At 39.1% G+C, this 23,739-nt stretch overlaps 1 protein-coding gene across 1 annotated transcript in view; it reads right to left on the bottom strand.

Moving 5' to 3' along the window:
• Positions 1–21,118, bottom strand: part of npffr2a (neuropeptide FF receptor 2a) — a 36,957-nt gene extending 15,839 nt beyond the window's left edge. Inside the window, exon 1 of the mRNA XM_041788209.1 lies at positions 20,791–21,118. Coding sequence (XP_041644143.1) covers positions 20,791–21,118 — 328 coding nt within the window. The remainder of the gene's footprint in view (positions 1–20,790) is intronic.
• Positions 21,119–23,739: the final 2,621 nt, after the last annotated feature.

The raw sequence follows: 23,739 nt of genomic DNA, 5'->3' as shown, positions 1-23,739 counted from the left end.
GATGATGAATTCTTGGCATGAAGCTCAACTCTTATGATCTGACCACCACAGCAGAGAACTCAGCCACTCAGCTAGCGACAGAAGCCTTTTAGAGGTCAAAATTAGAACTTTTAGAGCAATTATAACAACACTACAATTCAACACTCAAGAAGACAAAGAGTAACAAGCAAAAAGTATTTTTGTGTTTATGTGTGCTGTGAACTTGCGCTGTCATGCTATGATAGTGATGGCAATTAGGGATTAATCACCCTAATGTAGGAATCAAACTGCCTAATGTTACTATATCACGGTGATAAAAAAAAAAATACAGAAAAATAGAAAGAATTAATGTGCAGCAATGTTCTTCTTGCAGGGACAGATTTGTGTGCAGTACCTTGAGAAATACATCACTTTAATTTGAGTGATTTTGAGAGTCACTGCCATGGGAAAATTACATTGTCCCTTCCAGATTTCACTGGCTTTCAGAAGGTTGCAGAACAGCCCATCACAAGCAGTTGTATTTTTCAACTTCTCTGAACTGGGTGTAAAAGAGATGCAATAGATGCATGTTTAGTGAGGTACAAAGAAAGCAAAAAACTGGAACCAAATTAGTGAAATGGGGTATGATAAACAGAAAGGCTGGGCACTGCATGTTAAAACATACCGATACAGAGACAGTTTCTTACCCCCAGGCTATAATTTTGATTATAATTTTGATATTGAGACACAGTTAATCTGATGACCACTCAATGGTCACAGAGTTACTCAAATAATCACAAAGCAGTCACAGAGTTACTCTGATGACCACTCAACAGTCACATAGGCGCTCTGATGCTCAAGGTCAAAGTTTAATACTGATTTGTCTGCACACATATCCATCAAGCTCAGCATGCTGCTGTTGTTTAGTTCACAAGATCATTAAACTGAGAGAACATGCTGGATAATGTTAGATAGACTTACAGTCATTAAAAAAGGACACCAGTGTTTAACAGAGAGCTCCAAGTGAGAAACATTTCCTGCAAAAGTTCCAGGTAATTAATAATCTGTTTAGCACACTGCAAGTGTCCATTTTCAGCTGCTTGTGATGAAAATGTCAACAAAGAAAGACTCATCAAACAGTAAATACACACAGTGGGTAGAGGCTAGAGGTAGCACTGTGGAGACCTACAGAACTTCAGTAAGGCAAACATCTATAAAAAAAAAAAAAACTTTATCGAACAAATCTATATGATGTTATTCAGAGACATTTTGAGTAGTGGTATTATTCAATCATCATACAATCAATAATTATACACAACATAGACTGTCTAAACAAAGCCAGCAGTAATTACAGAAAAGGCAGAAGAAAACAATTTGTAGAGTTAAAGAGATTATTACATTCTGTAGTTACATTTTTCTATAAAGTTGTGGTTGGTCTTGGGTGACATTCTTTTTCCATCTGCTAAGACACTTTCCATGATACTGAAGGTGCAATGCTGACAAAAATCCAGTGATACCACAAGCCCATACATACTGAAAAATTAAGGTATCGCTATTTGGAGGTTTGAAAATATGATCAACCTGTTTTATCAAAACTGTAGCCTTGCACAAGCAGACCTTGTTTCCTAAAACCATGTTCTCAGGGTGGGCAGAAACTGATAACAACAGTGATCTGCAGCTCTGATAGATCATGAGCTCACTGTCTGGTATATGGTAAAGGAAAAGGCTCCAACCCCTGCAACCCCAAATAGGATAAGCGGTAGGCCTATAGAAAATGGATGGATGGATGGATGGATGGATGGATGGATGGATGGATAGATGGATGGATGGATGAGCCAAATGGGTCTGGGGTCTGAAAATTGTGAACCTACTTTAAAAAATTGCTTCACTTTGTTACAACCAATTGATTTAAGTATTCAGCTCAAATTAACAAGTCACATGTAGTTAACTTGAGTTGCAACTTATTTACCTGAGCTGGATAAACTTAAATCAATTGTTTGTAACAAGTTCAAGCATTTCTTTTAAGTAGGGCAGTGATTTTTATTTTATCAGTGTAGAGTGTCTTTATGTCCAAAATGCAAATCACCATGCTTCATCAAAGACACCCCTCTTCCTCAAAAAAAGGTTTTACCGGTAGCCAGTGTATCAACAATGCTGTTACCTTCTCCAAACCCAACACACTATGCCAGCAAAATTGGTAAAAGCACAGAATGAAGCAATTTAAAGGAAAAAAAGTTTTCCCAGTGCTCTTCTTTGGCAGAGAAAGGATTTAAGAGCTTTAGCCACCAGATATCTATTTTCAGCTGCACAGCTTGTTTTTCAGGTCATGTTTATCATTTTATCATGTTTATCTAGGGTGGTGAATTTTCAGCAGAGCTCTCTTTTTAAAAACAATCACAATTAATTAAAAATTAAATGACAAACAACACTTGAAAAAAGCTGTTTAAAATCTCTGGCTCTCTCACAGAGCTTTGGGAACTGTGTACCACACAGTCTGTAACTTTTGTTGTGTTTATTTATGGCTCAATCAAGGGAGAAAGCTTTATTTCACAAACCAAAAAACCCAGAGTTATTAAAGCCTGACTTTGCAAGAAACTGGTCAGAAATATGGACTGGACTGGGACCCATTAGAACGAGGTCACAGGGGAGTTGTGCGATGTTAAATTCTTCAGCTCTGATCAAATCTTTTTAACTCGTTAAATTACAATGAGACAAAATACATAGTTGAATGCACTTACACTGATCAAACGTACTGGACTTTTGGCTCAAATGGGCCCAGGCATGGTACATATAGCCTAGTGTGAGTGCACCTTCGCACTGTGTCCACAAACAAGCAAAACACACTTAGGACATGCTCCAGGTACAAAGGTATATTTTCATTATTTTCAAAATTGCCTGGCACTCCATGAGGATTGGGGCTTCCATGTGTATTTCTGCATTCTGCACTGGACAGAATCAAGCATTGGCATGAGTGCATATTATGGAGAGTTTCAAGGATATAAAAATTTTGTAGTCTCACAATTTGTTCGATGGGGATCACCTGAGGGCGGTGAATGTGTCTCAAGTGATTGTGGTATAAAGACACCTGTATCTAGAAGGTCCAGCCACTGGTTCATCTGTATTCCTGGCTACCATTACACCATGAAGACAAAAGAGCACTCCAAGCAACTCAGAGAAAAGGTTATTGAAAAGTTTAAGTTAAGGGGTGAATACCAAATATTTTCAAAGCGCTGAACATTCCCTGGAGTTCAGTTAAATCCATTATTAAGAAATGGAAGGAATATGGCCTTCACATGCGTAAATCTGCCTAGATCAGGCCATCCTCACAAACTGAGTGACCGTGCAGAATGAGACTAGTGAGAGAGGCCACCAGACACCCATGTCTATTCTAAAGCTTCAGCAGCTGAGATGGGAGAGACTCTTCATACAACAACAGCTGCCTCAGTTCTTCAACAGTCAAAGCTTTATGGAAGAGTGGCAAAGAGAAAGCCACCATAAAAGAAAACTTTAATCTTGATAAGAGTTTTCCAAAAGGCATGTGGGATACTCAATGGTCAAGTGGAAGAAAGTTAATTTCCATTTTAGTTACAGTGAATTAAAATGATTTAACATTTTATTTAGAGTTGAAATTGAATTTTATTGAATGGATAGCCCTTTAAGGTGAATCATCTCGTTTTCAAGGGGGTCCCAAACAAATATACATGTGAGACGAGAACACTGCAAGACAACCAGTAAAAAACAGACATTACAAAACATTTAGTTATTGTGTTAGTTTTAGTTAACCATAACAACCTTGCAACAAATGCACTGATCTTAAACTGTGGATTAAGTTTGCTGTTATGCTTCCTGTTTGTGTGGAATAAGATCAGTGGAAGCACACTGAGAATTTGTGTTTGCTCATCTTTCTACCTGGCTCTTGAAAAAAGCAGAACTACACTTTGTCACTGGTGTTAGCCTTGAGTCCAGTTTCGGTGCTTTACAGGGCAGATGTCTGGATCCTGAAGATAGGCATGCTCTACCCTTGGGGATGAGCATTTCTCATTTTCAGACAAACACTGGTGCTAAAGAGGATGCAAGCTTATTTGCAGTTTCCAAAGCCATAGCACTGGACACTCTGTGTTGGGCATAAAACACATCCCAAAGACTTCTTTTGAAGAGCCAAATTGAACATGAGCGACCCAAGTTGGAGTTGTGTTCAGTCCAATGGTTATCTAGAAATAATGCAGGATATTGTTTTATTTATGAAGCTGCTAAAGTTATGCAATGTATGATGCAGATCCTTTCCTCAAATATCTTCTTCAAAGCAAACATTGAGTAAACATATAGAGGAATACTGTGTAGCACTTGCTATGATCTCCTTGTGATGCTTTTTTCATGCTGATTACAAATTGCAACAGGCAAATAAACATTTTTGCTGGCAGAACTGCCAGAATGGTCAGTTACATCATGTTGTATCACACATTTCCCACTGATATTACAGGGAAGCGTTCTTTGACAGACAATGCAGACTGCCTGCTGTAGAGTCAAGCCCACAGTGGCCAAACAAAAGGCTTAAAACAAAGATGACTGTGACAGAGAGGCATGAAATGCTTGTGCAACTGATCTATTGTGAGTTTCATCCACAACATAAACACACTCTCAGGCAGAGAGACAAACATCACAACAATAGTTAAAATATACAGAGGTTGTTTGTACCTGCTATAAAGGCACTGAGTGAAAGCCTCTGAAGTCCAGTTAACTCTATTCAAACCAACACTCACCCTCTGACTGGCACTTTACAGTCAGTATCACTGCTGCCAGGCAAATGTCACTGGCTGCCTGTGTCCAGCTCAGTCTGTCCATGATGCTGTCATCTCAAGGTCTCAGGAATGAGAAATCGGTGGACTGGTGGTAAGATCTGACTTGTTTATGATCGGCACAGTGCTTTATGCTACAGCTGACGTATGTCATTTCTTAGATGCCAAGTCTTTCGACTCCTGATCTCCAGTCTTTCATGTGCCTCTTCGCAAAGTGTTGCCTGACCCAGCTTGATCCATCTTCCAGGCAACACTTTCTCCATTCCACCCACTCGTGTCAGTTTTGAGGCTTTCACTATTGTGCTTCTGTCAGCCAGAGATCACAGTTTATTTTTGACCATGGCTCTTGGCTCCTTGGTCTCCTCCTTGAGGATAGTTCTTTCCTTTTGCTCAGTTTGTAAAGGTCATCAGGTATCATAAGAATTAGAGCACTTTATTATTTGTTATATGTTGTTCCGCTGGAATAGCCTATGATGCCTTCCTCCACCTACTGCATCTTCACCATATACCACATAACATGCATGGATGGGAAGAAAGCTAAGACTCTCATAAAGCACTTGTGTTCTCATGACAAATTCAAATCTGTGAAGTGTCATTACTTTTTAAAAATACATATAATTAAGTTAGCTAAGTGTGCTGTTTGTAGAGCACTCTCATTCCCAGGAGTCAAACTAATGCTCTGACATGACTGTAAGTGTCTAATATTCATATAGCTCTACGAGGTACTCTTGAAGTCTGCATGAGTCCCCCCTTTCATCACACTCAATTGTAAAGCTGTCTGCAGCACTATTAGGCAGTGAAAGCAATTTCTCCATCATATGGAAAGGCATTTAATATTATAAAGAGATGAAGTCTGAATTGAAATGAGACTGAGATGGATACATGAGTCTGACTCAAGATCCTTATAAGGGGTATACCAGGGTAATAATCCTTGTCTACTGTTTGACCTGTTTGATTATTGTTTTTATTTCAACTAATCATCAGTTAATGCAGTGGTTAATCAGTTTATCAGATAACCTTCAGGCCTTTATAACAAAAAGTTCCATTTAAAGGTGCAGTGTGTAAAACTGAATATCAACATCTAGAAGTGGGTTCTAGATTGTATTTCTCTGCTGGAAACTGTGGCAACCAGTTGAATTTATTGTGTATCTGTAATGTGAATACAATACAATAACTTTATTTATCCTTTTTTCCTCTGTTACCATGGAAACATGTAAAAATCCAAGATGGCGGCATCCATGGAGGGGACCCTCCCTATGTATGAATTAAAGGTTTATTCTGAGTTGTTTTTTTTTTTTTGTTGTTCAAAATAGCTATTTTTGAATTTAGATGACTAAACACTTATTTAGACAGAACATCTTAGAAATGTTTTGCTTTATTTTACCAAGTTTGTTCAGCTAAATGCTACTAGGTAGATATTACACACTGCACCTTTAAGATGCAAAGGGACAAAACAGTCCACTCAGGAAAACTGACATAAAATGTATATCATATTCCACTATCAAAGACCTACCTTTTCATCAGCTTCCGTCTTATGAAAGAAACAATTATTTAATCATTTCAATTAATTTAACCCTTTAAATACCAGTTCATACCCAAAACAAGGGCCTAAGTCCTATTTTCAAGTTTTACAGGCGACAGAAAAAAACTGAATCAAATGTAGAGTAAATTACATTTTTTAACCATCCCAAACAAAAAGGTTATGTCAATAGATGACTACTGACATACAAATAATGTTGTTGGTCAGTTTTGTAACGTAAGGAAATGACTTAGGCCAATTTATGAACATGCCTTTGTGACTTTGGCGATTTTGAACCTGACTTAAGCCAATTTACTTCTGGAATAAGTGACTTAGGAAAATCAATATACATATTTTTTCCCACTACTGTGACAGACCATGGGGAAGGGTAAGACAAACATTAGAAAATGTCAGTCGAGCACCCAGCATGTGTCAGTCAGAAACATGCTGCTCCATCTCTTTAATGATAGTCTCCTTGTCATTTTTCATTGGATGGTTCCTGATCAGAGTCAGAATAGTTGGAATCATCTCCTAGCAAAAAGGAAAAACATTTAAACCCTTTGAAGCATATCTGGTGCCAAATCATACTGGTCCCCAGGTTTTTTCCTGTGTATGATCTAATCCTAACCAGGCTTTCCATCTGGGAGACAGATAAAACAAACATGGGTGGTCAAGGTTGTGCTCTGAGGGCATTTGCAAAGCAACAGTGTCTGATAGCTCTTGAGAGAAAAGCTTGGCTATTGTATCTCTGTATATAAATCCCATTTCATTGTTTTTTTAATATGCAGATGCCTTTGTTCTGCAGTAAGTGCATCAGTGTCATTGATCTCAAGCTGAATGTCAGCAAATCAGGGCAGCATCCATGATTTATAGCTCCATGCTGCTTTGTTCTTGCTTGTTTCTCCCTTTGATGCCTGATGTGCTTTTTTCTTTGTAATGATTTCACATCATTCTCCTTGTCTTGTTTTGAATAGAAACTCATGTACATATAAAAGCTATACAAGATGTAGAAGTCGGTAGCTAATGGAGAGAGGATACAAGGTCCATTTTCCCTAGTGTACATTTTAGCTCAAATACTTTGTTTCTTAATCTTTTGCAACAATTTCTTGACATGAGTCATCTCTCTTTATTTGTATAATATTTCCCTGAGTGTTTACTGTGTATTCTTCATCTGCTAAGTGGATCTTTAAGGGAGAAGCCAGGGAATAACTAAACAAATCAAATACACCATCAATATTTAAAATTTCATCGACTCAGTCATGATCAAAAATGTATTTAATTTTTCCTTCCAAAGCCTGTCATATTTTTATGGGATCTCAGTGCTGAAGAAATAATTTGTCAGTCCTCTTTAGATCCATGTCTTTCTGATCTCTGTTTGACAGTTTCCGCACTGACAAGCTTCGTGCCCCTTTGGGAGCTCAGACTGACACATGCTGGGTTTTGATTTGAGCTGACAAGTTTACCACAGCTGAGCCCAATGGAGAATCATCCTGATACCATTCAGAACAATGTCAATGCTTTTTAATTTGCCCCATGTGCAAAGAGCTTAATATCTTAAACTACATAAATTAATGATGTAAAACTCTGAAATTAGGATTTAGTTTGAGCAAAGTTATAATCAGTCATAATTGAAATTCTGAACGCATTACATGAATAAAACACTTGATAGTTAAGAAGGACATGGTTTCAGTTCTTACCATGCATATAAAAATGGTCTCTTACCTGCCACTGGGATTTAAAAGTCAAGTCTATTTTCGTTTCTCTCACTGGACTTTCTGCTGGCAGCAGTTATTTCTTTCACTGTGTCTAGACTTAAGTGTTATGTTACTCTGAATAGTTCAGATAGACAACTTGAGCTGCGCTGATTTCCCACTTCATTAATGTATCACTGGACAAACATCCTCCCAACTGGAAGTTTATTAATGCTGCAAGATTTCTGGTCTCTCCCTCGGCTCTGCCGTTGCCAGCTTTACCTTGAATCAGTACTGCGATCTTGCTTTGAACCCCACCATCACCCCATTTTCCACCCGTAGGATAATAGGATAACATCAATCCTCAGATTTTTCATGGAAAATTAATCTGCAAACAGCAATGAGGTTGGACCCTAGACGCCAAAAGCAAAATATGTCCTGCTGCAATGAATATTTCAACCAATCACTGCCATTTGAGTATTCTTTAGTTTGGCTGACACTTTGGTTCACAACAGCACCAAAACAAAACCAGTCAGTGGAGAGACAAGCTAGTCAGGCAAGACAAGCAACCAGGCTTGCCATGACTGCTCTCCATTGCCAGACCTGTTTGCACTGGTGTACTGGAATTTGAACATGTTGAGGAATGTTATATTTGGTGATGAGTCCAGATTCTGCCTACAGTGATCAGATCATAGGGCCAAATTAAGGAGAAGACGCTGAGAACACTATGCTGATTGCTGCACTGGTGGAGCGACATCTTTAGGAGGAGGCAGGACGGCATCTCCCTCACTGAAGAAAAGTGGTTTGTCATCATTGAAGGAAATCTCAATGCAGAGAGATACTGAAATGAGATTCTGCAACCAGTGGCAATCCCATATCTCCACAGTCTGGGACCGAACCAAGGTTTATCACAGACTACCTTTAGAATTTGGGAGTGGAGAGAATGGAATGACCTGCGAGCAGTCCTGACCTCAATCCCATTGAACACCAATGGGATCAGCTTTGGCATGCTGTTGGTGCCAGAGTGACCAACACAACCGTATTGGCTATTGGTTAATTAATGGGATGCCATCCCACAGCATTGTGTGACCAGGCTGTTGTGGCTGTGTAGGGTTCTTCCACATTCTACTGAGGCTCCTGATTGTTAAAATAAAAAAATTGTTAAACTGTCAATATGGCTTGTTTCTTCAGACTTCAATCATCATATCCACCAAGCAAGAGTCAATGGCAGAAAAAGCTGTTTGTTACCAGTAGAGAATATTTCTCAAGTTTTTCCATAGCCGCAACCCACATACTCAGCTCTGCTGCTCATCCCACAAAAGCATGTTCCTTACAAATGTGACACCATTTGAAAGGGAAATAAACTAGCTTTCCAACAGTATAAGAAGCATTGTTACAACAAGGAAGTAATATACCAAACACAAATTTCCTTACTTTCTGTGCCAAGTTTATAATGTTTATTTTACAAAATTAAATCTTGCTTTGAGACATGTTAAACTGTATTTAAGTGTGACTTTCAGTTTAAAAAAATACTTGAATAAGTATCCTGGTGTTATCCTGCAGTTATGTATTTCTTTGGCTTCTTTTACTAAGTCCTCTGCATCTTTTTTTTAAATTAAAAAAATGGAGAAGGGCCTCATATTTCTCTTTGCCTTGGGCCTCCAAATCACTATAACCACCCCTCCTTTGACAGGAGCCCATTAGGAGCCCACTGCCTTTTGTCAAAAATTATTTATTTAAAGGAAAACAAATTGTATTAAAAATATTTGACAAACAAGTGATACTGTTGTTTTCTTGAGAAGCAAAAACATGTGAGGTGTGTTTAAAAGAAAAGACCAATGATTCTGGAGCTCTCCGAGGTTTTGTTCTTTGACGAGAGAGGGAAGACTCCAACCTGAGTCTGCTACATTGATCTGTTTGCTTCAGAAAACACCTCTGTCCTGTATTCTTCAGGCAGGGGAGAGCATGGCTTCAGCTGGACTTGTCTTCCCATCAGCAGTGACAATAGTCTTGTATATATTTCCCTGTCTTTGCCTTGAACCAAACTGCAATGGGGAATTAATTAGGATTCAGTCCTGATTGGCTGAAAAAAGGCTTGGTCTACCAAGATCATGTTGAATGAAAAACCTAAGTGCAAAGGCGTATTATCAAAGGCCCAGGGATATTTTTTCTGATTCAGGAAAGCTTCAGCCTCTCCCTTCAATAAAGGAACTAATGGTTTCATTTTTGCCAGTATTACTGGTTTCAGGGAAAAGTCCATGCATGCTATCAATAAAAAATACAACGGTTAAGGCCTAGTTTAGGGGAAAGGATGGTAATGGTAATGCTGACAAAAAAAAAAAAAAAAAACCTACCGGTCCTCAAGGCCAATCTATTTGTCTTATGAAAGACTTACGTGTAAAACAGCTGGCTCATCTTTGGATTAATAAAATTGTCTGAATCTCAATTATCATTGATACCTCACTTGTAAAGACTTGTTTTCCAAGACTGTTTGAAACCTTCACTCCCTATTTACGCCAGTATCCTCCGGTTTTAATTGAAATATTCCTTGACAACAAGCATACAAACTTCTTTTGTCTGCATCATCAAACAGGTGCTTTTCAATAAACACATCTCTCATTGGATTGTAGAGACTGTTTACAGTGCTTTTTGTCTGTAAGAATGAACAGATGTACAGAAGGGTGCACGTTTGCACTCTCGGCTCTATTTAACTGAGTGTAAACCGAGAACATTTGTTCAGCAGCAATCTTGTACTTTTAATGCCTGAATGTGTCAGCACAGGATGTCACTCAATCTGTAGGCTCAGCAGGGGAGAGATGAACCAGACATCAGAGTTTCTGCACTGCCAGGGCCGGATATTCTCAGTTTAGCTGCACAGGCGTCTCAGGGTGTGATGCCAGATCCCCGTGGTGATTTATAGTGCCTATTATACATACAAAAAAATGAAACTGCATACAAGCACAGATCCTATTAAAGCTTGAGTACGTAACATTCGATGAGAGCCGTGTAGAATCAACTCTTCTCCCCCTCCCTTTCTGTTCTTCTCCGTGTTTGAGCTCTGTAGCTCCACCCCTCTTCTCACATACCTCCTTGCAGATGTACATGTCCGCTGAATCGAATACTGATGGTGGCAAAGCTCTTGTGGAGTGGTTTTGCCTTCGCTTTTCCACTGAAGTCAATGGCCGGATTACAGGCAAGAAAACACTTCATCTCAGCATGAACAAATTCTACATATGACTGAACACTGCTGGTATCTCCACCATTGTATCAACTTCTCACTGAGCTGAGAGGTGGAAGCACACCTACCACAGCGGCCAATAGGAACGCTCCCTCTGACCTGAGCCATGATTGGCTGCAAGTGCGAGTGCCTCCTCATTGGCTGGAGCATCATCCCTTGCAGAGGTGTGTTATTCTGTTAGATGGCTTTAATAACAAGACCCTGACGGGTTGTGTTGTTTTTGTGGGCATATGATACTAAAAATAAATCGCTTACTACAGCTTTAAGAACTAACTGAAGAATGACACAGGTCAGCAACTCACAACCTTTACTTTAGCCTGAGGGAGAGCTGAGACCTTCCCATATGCCTGTGAAATTGCCCTTGACATGCATTTCCAAACAGCTACTTCAGGTTTATAATGTAGAGGTGAAATCCTTATACTGATGTGTTTCATCTCTTTTACCTCCTTTATGAACATCGGTTATATGAGCAACCTAAAGTGGAGGTTCAGTGCAAGCAACATCCTTGTTAAATGGCTTTTCTGCTTTTTTTTTGGTTAGGATTGAGCAAATCCTCGATCAGGAAAGACACATATACAGATCTTTGCATGTCCCAATAGAAACAGAGGGCAGAGCAGAATCCAGTCTCACAGCTTGCAGCTGCACAGCTTGACCTTTGAGCCTTTGGTTTCTAGACTTGCCCTCCTTGTGAAGTGTTATGAGATCACTTTGGTTATGAATTGGCACTATACAAATAATTGACTGAAAGGTTTATGCACAAGAGTGTCCCCACAGACATTGTAAAAACAACTGGTTGACCCTGGTGATGGTGCTGGGTTTCCTCCAGTAAAAGAGATACATTTATAATCATTTAATGGCATGAAAAAAATTATTTTCACTGGATTTTGGGATAAATCTTTCTCATGCCTTCAACTATCATTAACATGGTACTAAATGAGCCAGATTTGAATTTAGTGACATTATCTGTCATGCATATAGATGGTGATTATAACAAAAGAGAAGATAACTTACCACTTTTCGTGCAGGATTTGTTTCTTATTCCCTGGTATAATTACAGGAAGTGCAGATGAGACTGCTAAAAGAGCACTAAAATTAAATGATGATTTCCCTATGGAAAAGGTAAAGCAAAATTACTGATTAAAAAGGCTGTGGGGAGTCCCTGGCAGAGGAGGTGGGCTGAAATCATTCTTTCTAACAGATTTCAAAGGGAAGTGCAGACAGGAAGTAGTGATTATTTCTAAGATTAGGACATACAGGACTAAAATCAACTCTTTATTTGATGGGAAAGTATGTATTGGATAAATGGAATTGAGCTTTTCTAGTGATCTGACTACTCTAAGCACTTTTACACCACAGGTCACGCCTAACTATTCATACCCTTTCACCCATTCACTCCTCACTCATACTGAGTGAGCATGGCCATCAGAATTATCTAATCCCATCCAATGGCCTCCATACCCATTCACACCTGCTGACAAAGAAGCGGGAGCAAACTGGGGTTCTTGCCCAAGAACACATCAACATGTGACAGCAGGAGCTGGGGATCGAACTAACGACCCTCTGATTGTGGGACAACCTACTCGACCTACTCAGCCACAGTCACCCCACATATGTGATGTTTGTAAGGTTACTGAAAATGTTGAACATGTTGTAATGTAGTTTAGTAAGTATGAATTGGAAAGAGATGAATTATAAAACAGGGTGTACAGTATGAATTAGGGGAGTTTCGAAGGGATCTTAGAAGGAAACTATGAAATGAGAGAACATTACAAAGTTCTCTTAATTTTTTATAGGATTAGAACTGAGGATATGGCTTTTTTTTCTTTAGAATCTAACTTTAAGCCTATGTCTACCTGAGGCTGTACACTCCTGTACAGTAGGCAGCAATATGCACCTTTACCAGTTAGCTGTGAACCACCATTAATATAGAGAAGAAGAGGAGAAGAGGAAGTGAGCATTGCCAGTGTTAAACTCAAGTGTAAAACCTACTGTCATACATCCCATTTAAGTAGATGGCAAATGGTAAAAGGTAAATGGACCTAAGCTTGCATAGCTCTTTGCTAGTCACCCTAATATTCAGAGTACTTTTTAACATTTTGAGGCCAGTGTTGTCATATACAGCCAGAAGAGACACAGGTTATAGAAACTTAAATAACTTTTGAAGCATAAAACATAGCCATATACTTTTTCCTCTCTGGAAACCCTCCATTTTTCTTCCACTACTTAGCATTATCCACCATACTAAGTTGCCGAAATATACGTCCCATGGGCTGTGACAACCAATGGCAGGCCATTCCATCTTCACATCATGCTTTGCCAAACTGTGCATGTGTATACACTTAGAAACTGGAGGAGAGGACCTGAGGGGCTCATAATGGAGGGAAATAAAGAGAAAGAGAGGCTGTGATGTGTCCCTTTGTGTCATTGCAGACAGGAACAGCTTCAAACAGTGGCTTATAATCAGTAGATATAAAAGGGTGCATGGACTTTTTTGGAAAAATGTGAATATTTTTGAGAGTTTTTTTCATGTTTTGGTCCCTAAGAGATGGGAGAGTAGGTTTGTGGGGGAAAAAGTCTTAGTCGTTATTGTTTACAGTGTGTCAAACATAAAAAAAACCTTTGAGTATAATTTCCAGTTTTTCCTAGGTTTTTATTTTTGTCTTTATAGCCCCATTACTTTTAGTGACATTATTGCAGGACACAAATTCTTAAAGCCCAGGCTTTCCTGAAAAAAATGTCCGGGGCTTGACTGTGCACCACAGGGTTGATGTTTTACAAGCTTTTTAAGATGCAAAGTCCAGGAGAGACACAATGGTTAAAAATAGTTGGGGCTCTTACACAGTCACATAACCTAAAACGCCAGATAGACTGATTCATATATCCATTACACTGGATATGTCACATCCATGTGGGCTACAACCATTAGTCTGTGTTTGGGAAGGGCAGAACCTTAAAGTCCCTGTAAAGTGGAATCCAAACTCTTTGTCTAAACCCACTAGATATGTTGGAATAAGGTTGCTATAAACATGAAAACCCTGAGATCTACATGTGACCGAATTTTGGATTTAGACCATTAGAAAGTTGTTCTCATCTTTCCTGCCTTGGTTTTATTTGAGTAGGGCAGACATGTGGCAAACATATACTAAACCATGCCCATAATTAGTGCAAACAACAGCTGCGACTCACCAGGAGATGAGCAAAATCATCTTTTCTGATAAGAAGAGCTTTCAGTGTGGCTTCTGTCTCTTCTTTTGATAGAAGGTGCTGCTACAGTTGAATCTGAGCTAAAAGCCGTTGCCATTGTTTTCCACTTTGCAGTAAAACTAAAGTAGCTAGCGCCTTGTTCTCCTAAGATGATGCTGATTGGTTCATTCATTCTCAGAACTAGCATTTAGGCTTGAGGATTTGCAAGATGGAAATGCTTGATAATAGACACTGATACTGTCTTTGCAAGGTTACAAGTCACACCCATTCACTCCACATGTTCACACTGATGGTAAAGGCTGCTCTGTAGGAGGCCGCCAGTCCCCCTTAATAATCCCATTCATTGGCATCCTTACACATCCATCCATACATGCACCACTGGGATCAAACTGGGGTAAAGTGTCTTGCCAATAGACCCATCCACATGTGACTGCAGGAGCTTCGGATCAAACCCCTGATCCACTGGTTGAGAGATGACTGACTCTTCCTGCTGATCCACAGTCGCCCCCTTTGTGACAAGATTTAGACACTTACACCCCATTCAACCTACATACTTTTGGAATAAGATTATCTATTGCAAAACAAATATGCTCTCATTCTTGTTTATTTCTGGGATTTGCAAGCTGTCCATAATGTTTGTGGTTTCAGGGATTGTATCAAAGCCTGCTGGATTTCTCCAAACTCCATCAGGGTCTGACATACTGCTAATCCAGACAATTATGACTAATTACACTATTTTGCCACTCTTGTAAATCAGTATCAAGGATATTAAATCATCTATTAAATCACATTAGTACCTAAAAAATGTTTTCTGAAAGTGAAAAAGCCAATTAAGTTGATGATTAACAGTCATTTATCACAATAAATTCTCTTGTTATTCACATCTCATTACTACAGTAAACTAGAGTCATGCTTACAGACTGTATTAATCCTATAAACCGCACTCAGTAACAACATCATTCTGAATTAATTCCTAATTCTCACTGTTGTGTTTCTTTCTTTAAAAAAGCAAAAAGATTAAGCCTTCCCTTAGGGCAGCACTGCAGCTATTTTAGACACATCTGGGCCACCATTACTCTACTCAGAAAACGCTTGAGAGATTCCTGTCATGGAGAGCCAATTGCCCACTGAACACAAATTGTAAAAAGCCACGGATTCATACTTGCATGGAAACCTGCAGCCTCAAAGACAAAACACAAAGTCCCCTCTCCTGAGCCTTATGCTTTACTTTGATCAGCACTAGATCATTCAATAAGCATCACAGAGAGCACATTGTGTGGGATGGCCTCGTACCTCATTAAGCCATACTTATGGTGTCTAAACTGACAGGGAAAGGCAGCCCTCAGCCTCCAGCACTGGAGGTATAAATGTCATTGATTAGGGGTTGGGGAGCGATGTTAATCACAGGCTTTACAAGTCAAGCAGCTCTATCAAGCTGAAAAAAACTCATTATACAACACAAAACACAACTCTTCTTTGGGGAGGAAGTAAAGACACATCCTTGCCAAATAAATCTGTTTTTGTTTTTGTGGCTTCTGTGAATTAAGGACTGAGGGGGCAACAGTGGAAAATCATTGTAGTTTAATATATCACCAGTGGTCTAAAGAAGTTACAAGTGTCAACCTCTAAAAGTCAAGCCATAAAACACCAAAGAAACTCACTTGATATTGCCCTATTTTAGATGCAGTATGTCATAAATGTGCAACAAGGGAGTTTATATTTAAATACAGTCATATATGGTGTGTTAAACTGAAAAATCATGAAGTAATTAGACTAACTTAGAGTTTGATCGATCAGCCTGTGACTCCTTTAAACTCTCCAAAAAAAAACACATTTGCTGTCAAACATGGGAGTTAAAACGACATCTGCTCCTGAGGATCTGATGGTGTAATTTAAAAAAAGGGAAATTCCATTCTCTATTCACAGATTTTACATAAAGCTGAAGAATCAGCTGTGATTTTTACAATTTGATATAGTTCCTATTTGTTGTGTAAGTGTGGTTGAGCTGTGTTGGCCATTTCATAGTGATGCCTTGTTTGTGATCGAGCCGGTTCAAAGAGACAGATCTTTTATGTAAACGATGAGATCCAGATCATATCTAAGAGCCATTTTATATCTTTATGATTATTTGGTAACATTTTATTTTATTGAGCCTTAATTACCCAGTATTTACGTCATAATTTTAAAGTGATAAACCTAACTATCTGGTAATTTCTCATGAATAAGGTGGTAATTCCTTAGTAGTAACTTGAAATTTTACGAAGTACTAATTCAGAAATATAGTAATATTAAGGATGTAATTAGCTAGTAATGTATCAGTCATAAATTAATTCAACACAATATTGTGGCAATTCTCTGGTAATTAGGTTTTTTTTTAACTCCGTAATTTCTTTGAAATGTTCTGTATATGTTGTTTGATGATTCCTTGATAATTTATTCATTTTGTTCCACTAAATCAAAGTGAGTCCTTCCTCCATTATTCCCATGTAATTTTAAAGTAGTTTCTCAACGCCCTCCATCAAAATTATAAGGCAATTTTTAGGTCATTTCTGAATACACTCCTTCGTAATTCCCAAGCTATTTTTAGGTAACTTCTGCATATCAGCCCACTAAATAATAGTGAGCCCTTCCTTCATAATCCCCATGTAATTTCTGTTATTTAAACAACAGCCTTGTGTTAAATTATGGTAATGGCATAATACAAGCAAGGTTTTTAAAATTACAAAGAAAATTCTTGGGTATTAGGGAGGAAGGGCTCCCTTTAATTTAGTGTGCCAAAATAAAGAAATTACCTGAGAATTATCAAGCAACCTATATCGAAAATTACCAACTTATTTCAAAGAAATTACTTGGTAAAAAAATAACCCTACTTACAAGAGAATAGCAACTATATTATTACAAGGGTTAGAGTAAGGGTTAGGGTAAAGTACCCCCTCATTACCAGAGAATTGCCACAACAATAAGAGGGTAAGGATTAGAGGGTTAGGGTAAAATACTACCTAATTACCAAAGATTTGCCACAGTGTTACAATGGTTAGGGTAAGTAAAGGTTGGAGTAAAATACCACCTAATTACAGGAGACTTGCAATAATAGTACCAGGGTTAGGGTTAGACAGTAAGGGCTAGATGTATAGGGTAAAATACCACCTCATTACCAGAGAATTGCCACACTGTTTGAGGAATTACTTGATAATTTATAGATAACTATGAAATAAACACTTTATTATTTCCATATTCCCTAGTTATTTTTTGGAAAAATTACATTTCAATTATAAGGTTATTACTGCCCTTGTCTTGAGAAATCTCTAGATATTTATATTCATTAATACAAAATTACTATTTAATTACTCTAAGGTGACTAGGTAATTACAATGTAATTAGTAGGGGTGCAACAATACATGTATCTGTATTGAACCGTTCAATACAGTGGTGGACCGAACCGAGACCACTGAATCGAACAATACACAATTTTATGTTTATTTTATCAACTTCTGACGAGGCGCTCTGTGCTGAAAGCTCAGTGGATATGTTCTGCACAGCAGAGTATGTGTCAAATATAGCTGCACCAGATACATTTAATTTTCAATAAACAAGTAAAAAAAGGCATGGAAATTTCTCTATTTTGTATCGAAAAAGTATCGAACCGTGACAAAAAACATATCGAACCAACCGAACCGTAAATTTTGTGTATCGTTGCACCCCTAGTAATTAGGGCCTACAAAAATAAATGGATTATTTTTATATATGTTGTGTGTCTGTGTGTTATGTGATTTTGTCTTGTTTTGTGCTTTAATGTTGTTTTATGTTAGTCTACCTGGAGTTCCTTCAACAGAGAAGAGCTCATGAACATACGGACTATAACTCCACCGGATTTATTTCCTACTTTTTAATGGATTCTGTGGAAGTTTTGGACATTCTGGTCAAAAGTGCGCTCACCTTTGCCAATGCAGTGAGATGCCAAAGTAAAGGGAAATGGGCGGGTGTGCTTGTGAGTCTCCGTCAGCGGGGACAATGTTCTGCACTACCAGGGATATTCCTCTCCAACCCACGCAAAGCAGTCAGTGTGGACTCTGTCTCCCCTCCACCCTGAAGCACTGTGCTGATCAGCTGTCTCCAGTCTTTACAGACATTTTAACACCTCACTAGAGACATGCCGTTTGGCAGCTAGCTTTAAAGCCTCGACTATCATCCCCATCCCAGTTGCCCTGACCTCTGTGCTGATAAAGTCCTTTGATCGCCTTGTGCATTACCTGCAAACAATCACGGACCCTCTCCTGGACCCCCTGTAGTCCGCCTACAGAGCCAACAGATCTGTTGACGATGCGGTCAACCTGGCCCTCCACTTCATCCTCTAGCATCTGGACTCAGCACAAACCTACACCAGGATCCTGTTTGTGGATTTCAGCTCTGCTATCAATACCATAATCCCAGCACTGCTCCAGGACAAGCTCTCCCAGCTGAACGTGCCTAACTCCACCTGCAGGTGGATCACGGACTTCCTGTCTGACAGGAGGAAGCAGGTGAAGCTGGGGAATAATGTCTGAAAGCAGAACCATCAGCACCGGCTCCCCCAAAGGCTTTCTCCTCTGTTATTCTCCCTGTACACCAACAGCGGCACCTTCAGTCCCCAGTCCGTCAAGCTCCTCAAGTTTGCGGATGACACCACCCTGATCGGACTCATCTCTGGTGGGGATGAGTCTGCCTACAGGTGGGGAGTGGACCATCTGGTGACCTGGTGCAGCCAGAACAACCTGGAGTTCAATGCTCTGAAGACAGTGGAGATGGTTGTAGATTTAAGCAAGGATGCTGCTGCCCACACCTTTGCCCCCATAACCCTCTGTGACTCCAGAGACTCCACAGTTTCCCTGTGGACTCCTTCAACCTCCTGGGGACCCTCGTCACCCAGGACCTCAGCTCACTCATCAAACAAGCCAGCAGGGGATGTACTTCCTGAGGCTGCTGAAGAAATTCAACCTGCCTAAGACGATGATGGTGCATTTCTACACCAGCATCATCAAGTCCATCCTCACCTCCTCCATCACAGTCCTGTACGCTGCAGCCACGGCAAGGGACAGAAATAGGCTGCAGCATATCATTCGCTCTGCAGAGAGGGTGACTGGCTGCAACCTTCCATCTCTCAATGACCTGTACGCTGCCAGGACCCTGAGGTGTGCAGGTAAAATTGCGGCCAATCCCTCTCACCCCAGAAACAGACTTTTTGAGGCCCTCCCCTCTGGTAGGAACCTGAGGTCCATCAGGACCAAAACCTCCCACCAAAAAAACAGTTTCTTCCTTTCTGCTGTCAGTCTCATGAACAGTACTCCAGCACTCCCCCCTCCCCCTACAGACTCATTGAACCTCAGAGTCAGTAGAGAGAATAATGCATGTTTATACGGACTTATGTGCTGCATTAATACTCACTGGACTTTATCTTGACAATTTTTAGCTGCACACTGTGTGTGCCCTACTCATTTGGTAAAAATTGCCCTGTAATCTATTCGTTCGTAAACCTGCACATCTGTACAACCTCTGCCTTCTTGCACCCTTGTACATACTCTTTGTGATGTTTACTTCAAATTTTTATTTTGCTACTTTATCTTTTTTTTTCTCCCATTAACATCTGTTTAAGTGATGTTTTAGATTTTTTTAATCTTATTTTTAATAGCTTGTTAATACTTTTAGTCTTCTTCTATGTTACTTGTTTTCCACCAAACACCAAGTCAAATTCCTTGTATGTGAAAATGTGCTTGGCAATAAAACCCGATTCTGATTCTGATCAAAGTGTGTAAAATTGTCTCACTGTCTTTGAAAGTTTGAAATGATACAATTTTAGAAATACTTCTTAGATGATAAAAATAAAACTTAACGAGGTTTTTTATGTGCTGCTCAAATGTCACAGTCAAACCGGGTGCCCCAGTTTGTTGTTGCAGGTTATCCAGTGGAAAATTTAACCAACTGTACACAGGAAAAAATCTAAAATATAACAGCAAATATTCTTCTCAAACCTCAAATTATGGCCTAGTGGTGGCGCAACAGGAACAATCAATGATAACTGATGTCTATGGTAATGATACCTTTAAGTTTCTTAAATGAGACTTACTATGAGACTTACTCAGAGGTTGGGGAGATTTTAGTTAAATCTTTTGAGGTATCAAAATTTGACCTACTTCTTACTAAAAGATGAAATGTCATGGGATAACAAATGTAATGTAGGTTTTTTTTCTTGAGGCTATGCAGTTCAATATTTGCCTCATCACCTGGTCAAAATGTCAGAACAGCTTATAAATTAGTACCATTATCTCTAACCACACCATTACCTGTGTTAAACATTCTCACTTGTCAACCAACAACATCAGTGAAATCTCTAATTACTGTCCAGCTCACCTGTAATTATGTTGTCTAGGAGTGTTGTGGGCATGCAGAAAATCCCAACCAGCAGATCACTCACAGCAAGGTTTAGGATGAACAAGTTGGTGACAGTCCTCATGTTTTTGCTCCTCAGCACGATGAAACACACGACTCCATTCCCCACCATGCATACAAGGAAGATGAGCAGGTAGGACACGATGAAGATGGCTGCTGTGGACGGCTGATGCAGGTAAAATCCAACATATGTGATGTTGCTCCTGGGTTTGAAGGACTCCTCAGAGGAGTTATAAAACGTCCAGTTGTCATACAGCTGAGTCGAGTTGTTCCCAAATCCTTCATTCATTTTAGACCTGAAAAACAAAAGTCAGACAGGTTCATCATTGCATCCTGCTGGAATAAAGTTAAAGTTACCTTTTAAACCTAATAATAAACACAACAGATATCATCTGATGCATAGATGTTGATAATTCACTTACAGAAAAGGTACTATATACTATCTCTCAAATAATCACTGTCAGTTTAGGATGATCTGAAGGTGAGAGACAATTCAGTTAATCAGTTCTGACATAATAGTAGAATTCATTAGACTGAGTATAACTGTATGATGACTTTTCCATTGATGGATTAAACAATTAGATATTTAGGTTTAATTTATTTATTTACCTACTTATTTTTTGCTTCCTTAACCATGGCTAAAAACATCCTCATTACCTGTTTTAAAACCCAAATACTTTGTCTACTAACCATTTTATTCCTTCTTTCTAACATGCCTATCAACAGAGAAACATTAGAGGCAAAAAGAGTAAGGATACAAGACTAAGTAATGCACACAGCGGCCCTCTACTCGTAGCCACTGCGGTACCACTCAGTGGCTACTGCCTTGCTTTCACTCTTACATAAGCAACAGCAAAGGTGTAGCATTAATAACATCTCATAGAAACAGTGTGGTTTAACTCTATTTTGGTCTAGAGAAGAGGGATAAAGTTGACTGTGTCAAGTTATACTCACACATAACTGAAGCAATGTGTAACCATATTCAACAAAAGCATTTAGACATGATCCTGCAAGGAGGAAAAGTACACAAATGTTGTACTCAAGTAAGATGAACAAGAGAACTGATCTCAAACCAGGTTGTTCAGGAAAAGTCAGACCTCTAACATAAGTATAATCCACAGCAAAGCTGGCAATGTTAAACTCATACTGAATTACATTTAACACTTTGAAAGTGTCTATTTTGGTCTGTACAACATGTAGTTAAATTCCCTTTTTAAGTCTTAAATTGTCTATGGTATGACAGAGCTAATGTAACGCCTAAAGACCCTATAAAGTGAAATCCAAAGTTTTTGTCTCAACTCACTAGATATGTTGGAATATGGTTACTGTAAACATGTGAAAACAATCAGATCTACATGTGACTGAATTCTGGATTTAGACTGTTAAGTTTTTCACCTCTTTCCTGGCTTGGTTTATTTTGGGCAGGGCCAATAGGAGGACTCATGATGTCACAAGCCCACAGTAAGGGATGACGCCGCCCCTCTGACACTACATTATAACACAAACAACACTACTACAGAGCAGTAGTGCCTTTATCAAAAGTTAAGTCAGTTAAATGCTTTTATTTGTTCATTGTGAGGTAAATTTGCAAAATCTATCAGCTGCAGTGACCTATGGGTCATTTAAAGTATCTTAACAGTGAGATCTGAGCCAGAAAACTGACTTTGTCCCTTCTCTGGCACAGAGCCAGGCAGCTGAGCTCTGATCATAAGGTTAACATTCAGATTATAGCATTTTTAAATCTGAGAGGATGGCATTTCTCCTGACTGGGTGTGATGTTGGCTCATTCAACAGACACTCACACCATCCTGGAACAGATTTTACTGCCTCATTTCCATGATTTTGAAGCTCAATTTTATAAACTTAGAGAGGTTTTGTTTGAAGTGAAATTTGATTCAGGAGGTCATAACACAGTACCCTGTTATATAACAAACCTTAACACAGATTAATTTTCACTTTACAGGGTCTTTAAAAATCTGCGGTAAGGGGGGTTTCCTCTGGCAAGAACAAAGCAGAGAGTCAACTTCATTGCAAGGCAATTCACAGTGATGAAAAATAGGAACTTTGCATCTTTAAGGAACACCTAAAGTCAAAAGTGGGAACTCCAACTCTGTGGATAACTTCACTCATGGTGCAAATATTTCCAAAAACAACAACATCAACCAGAAATATGATCTAACAAGCCCCAGCAGGGATCACTGTACAACTGGCAACATCCAAACACAACTAAAATACTCTGGCCAAAGGCATAATGGGGAAATCCACCCACACATCTCCCAGATTTGAGATAGTAGTGGGCGGAGCTTAGATCCATTCACTCTTTGCAAGGTTGAACAAACACTGGTGGATCATCACTGGTAAATTTCTCCAACACTGATGACCATTTCATTTAGAATGGAGTTAAAATTCACTTTTGCTGTGTACAACAGCTGCTTTGTGTTACTGTGTGGTCAATAGAAGTGGAAAAAATATACAAGTATTGTACTCAAGTAAAAGTACACTTGCTCAGGTTAAAATGTATTTAAGTAGAAGTGAAGTTGCCTGAAAACAAAGCTATTTGAATAGGTTTGTCATTTCAAGCTCTATCAATCTATTTCAAGTTACAATATGCATCTCAGGTTTGTTTTGGCTGTTACTGTCATGTCTGTTAAGTATCTGTTTGTTCATTTATTTCTCATGTTTTATGTCTTGTTAATCTTGGTCTATTTTGAAGATCACTTACCCCTGTCCTGTCCCTGCCCTCTTAGACCTGTCGTCATGCCCTCTGCACACAGGCGGTTCAACCAGCATTAGCAGGTATAGAGTCATACAAACAAAGGCAAGTTATACTTTTACAAGTTATCCAGATTATGATAAAGATAATTATAGGGGAGTGATATTACATTGTTGGGTAATAAATTGTTGTTTTGT

Source organism: Cheilinus undulatus, linkage group 5 (assembly GCF_018320785.1).
Source record: "Cheilinus undulatus linkage group 5, ASM1832078v1, whole genome shotgun sequence".
Lineage (NCBI taxonomy): Eukaryota > Metazoa > Chordata > Actinopteri > Labriformes > Labridae > Cheilinus > Cheilinus undulatus.
This window is presented reverse-complemented; position numbering and strand designations above follow the sequence as displayed.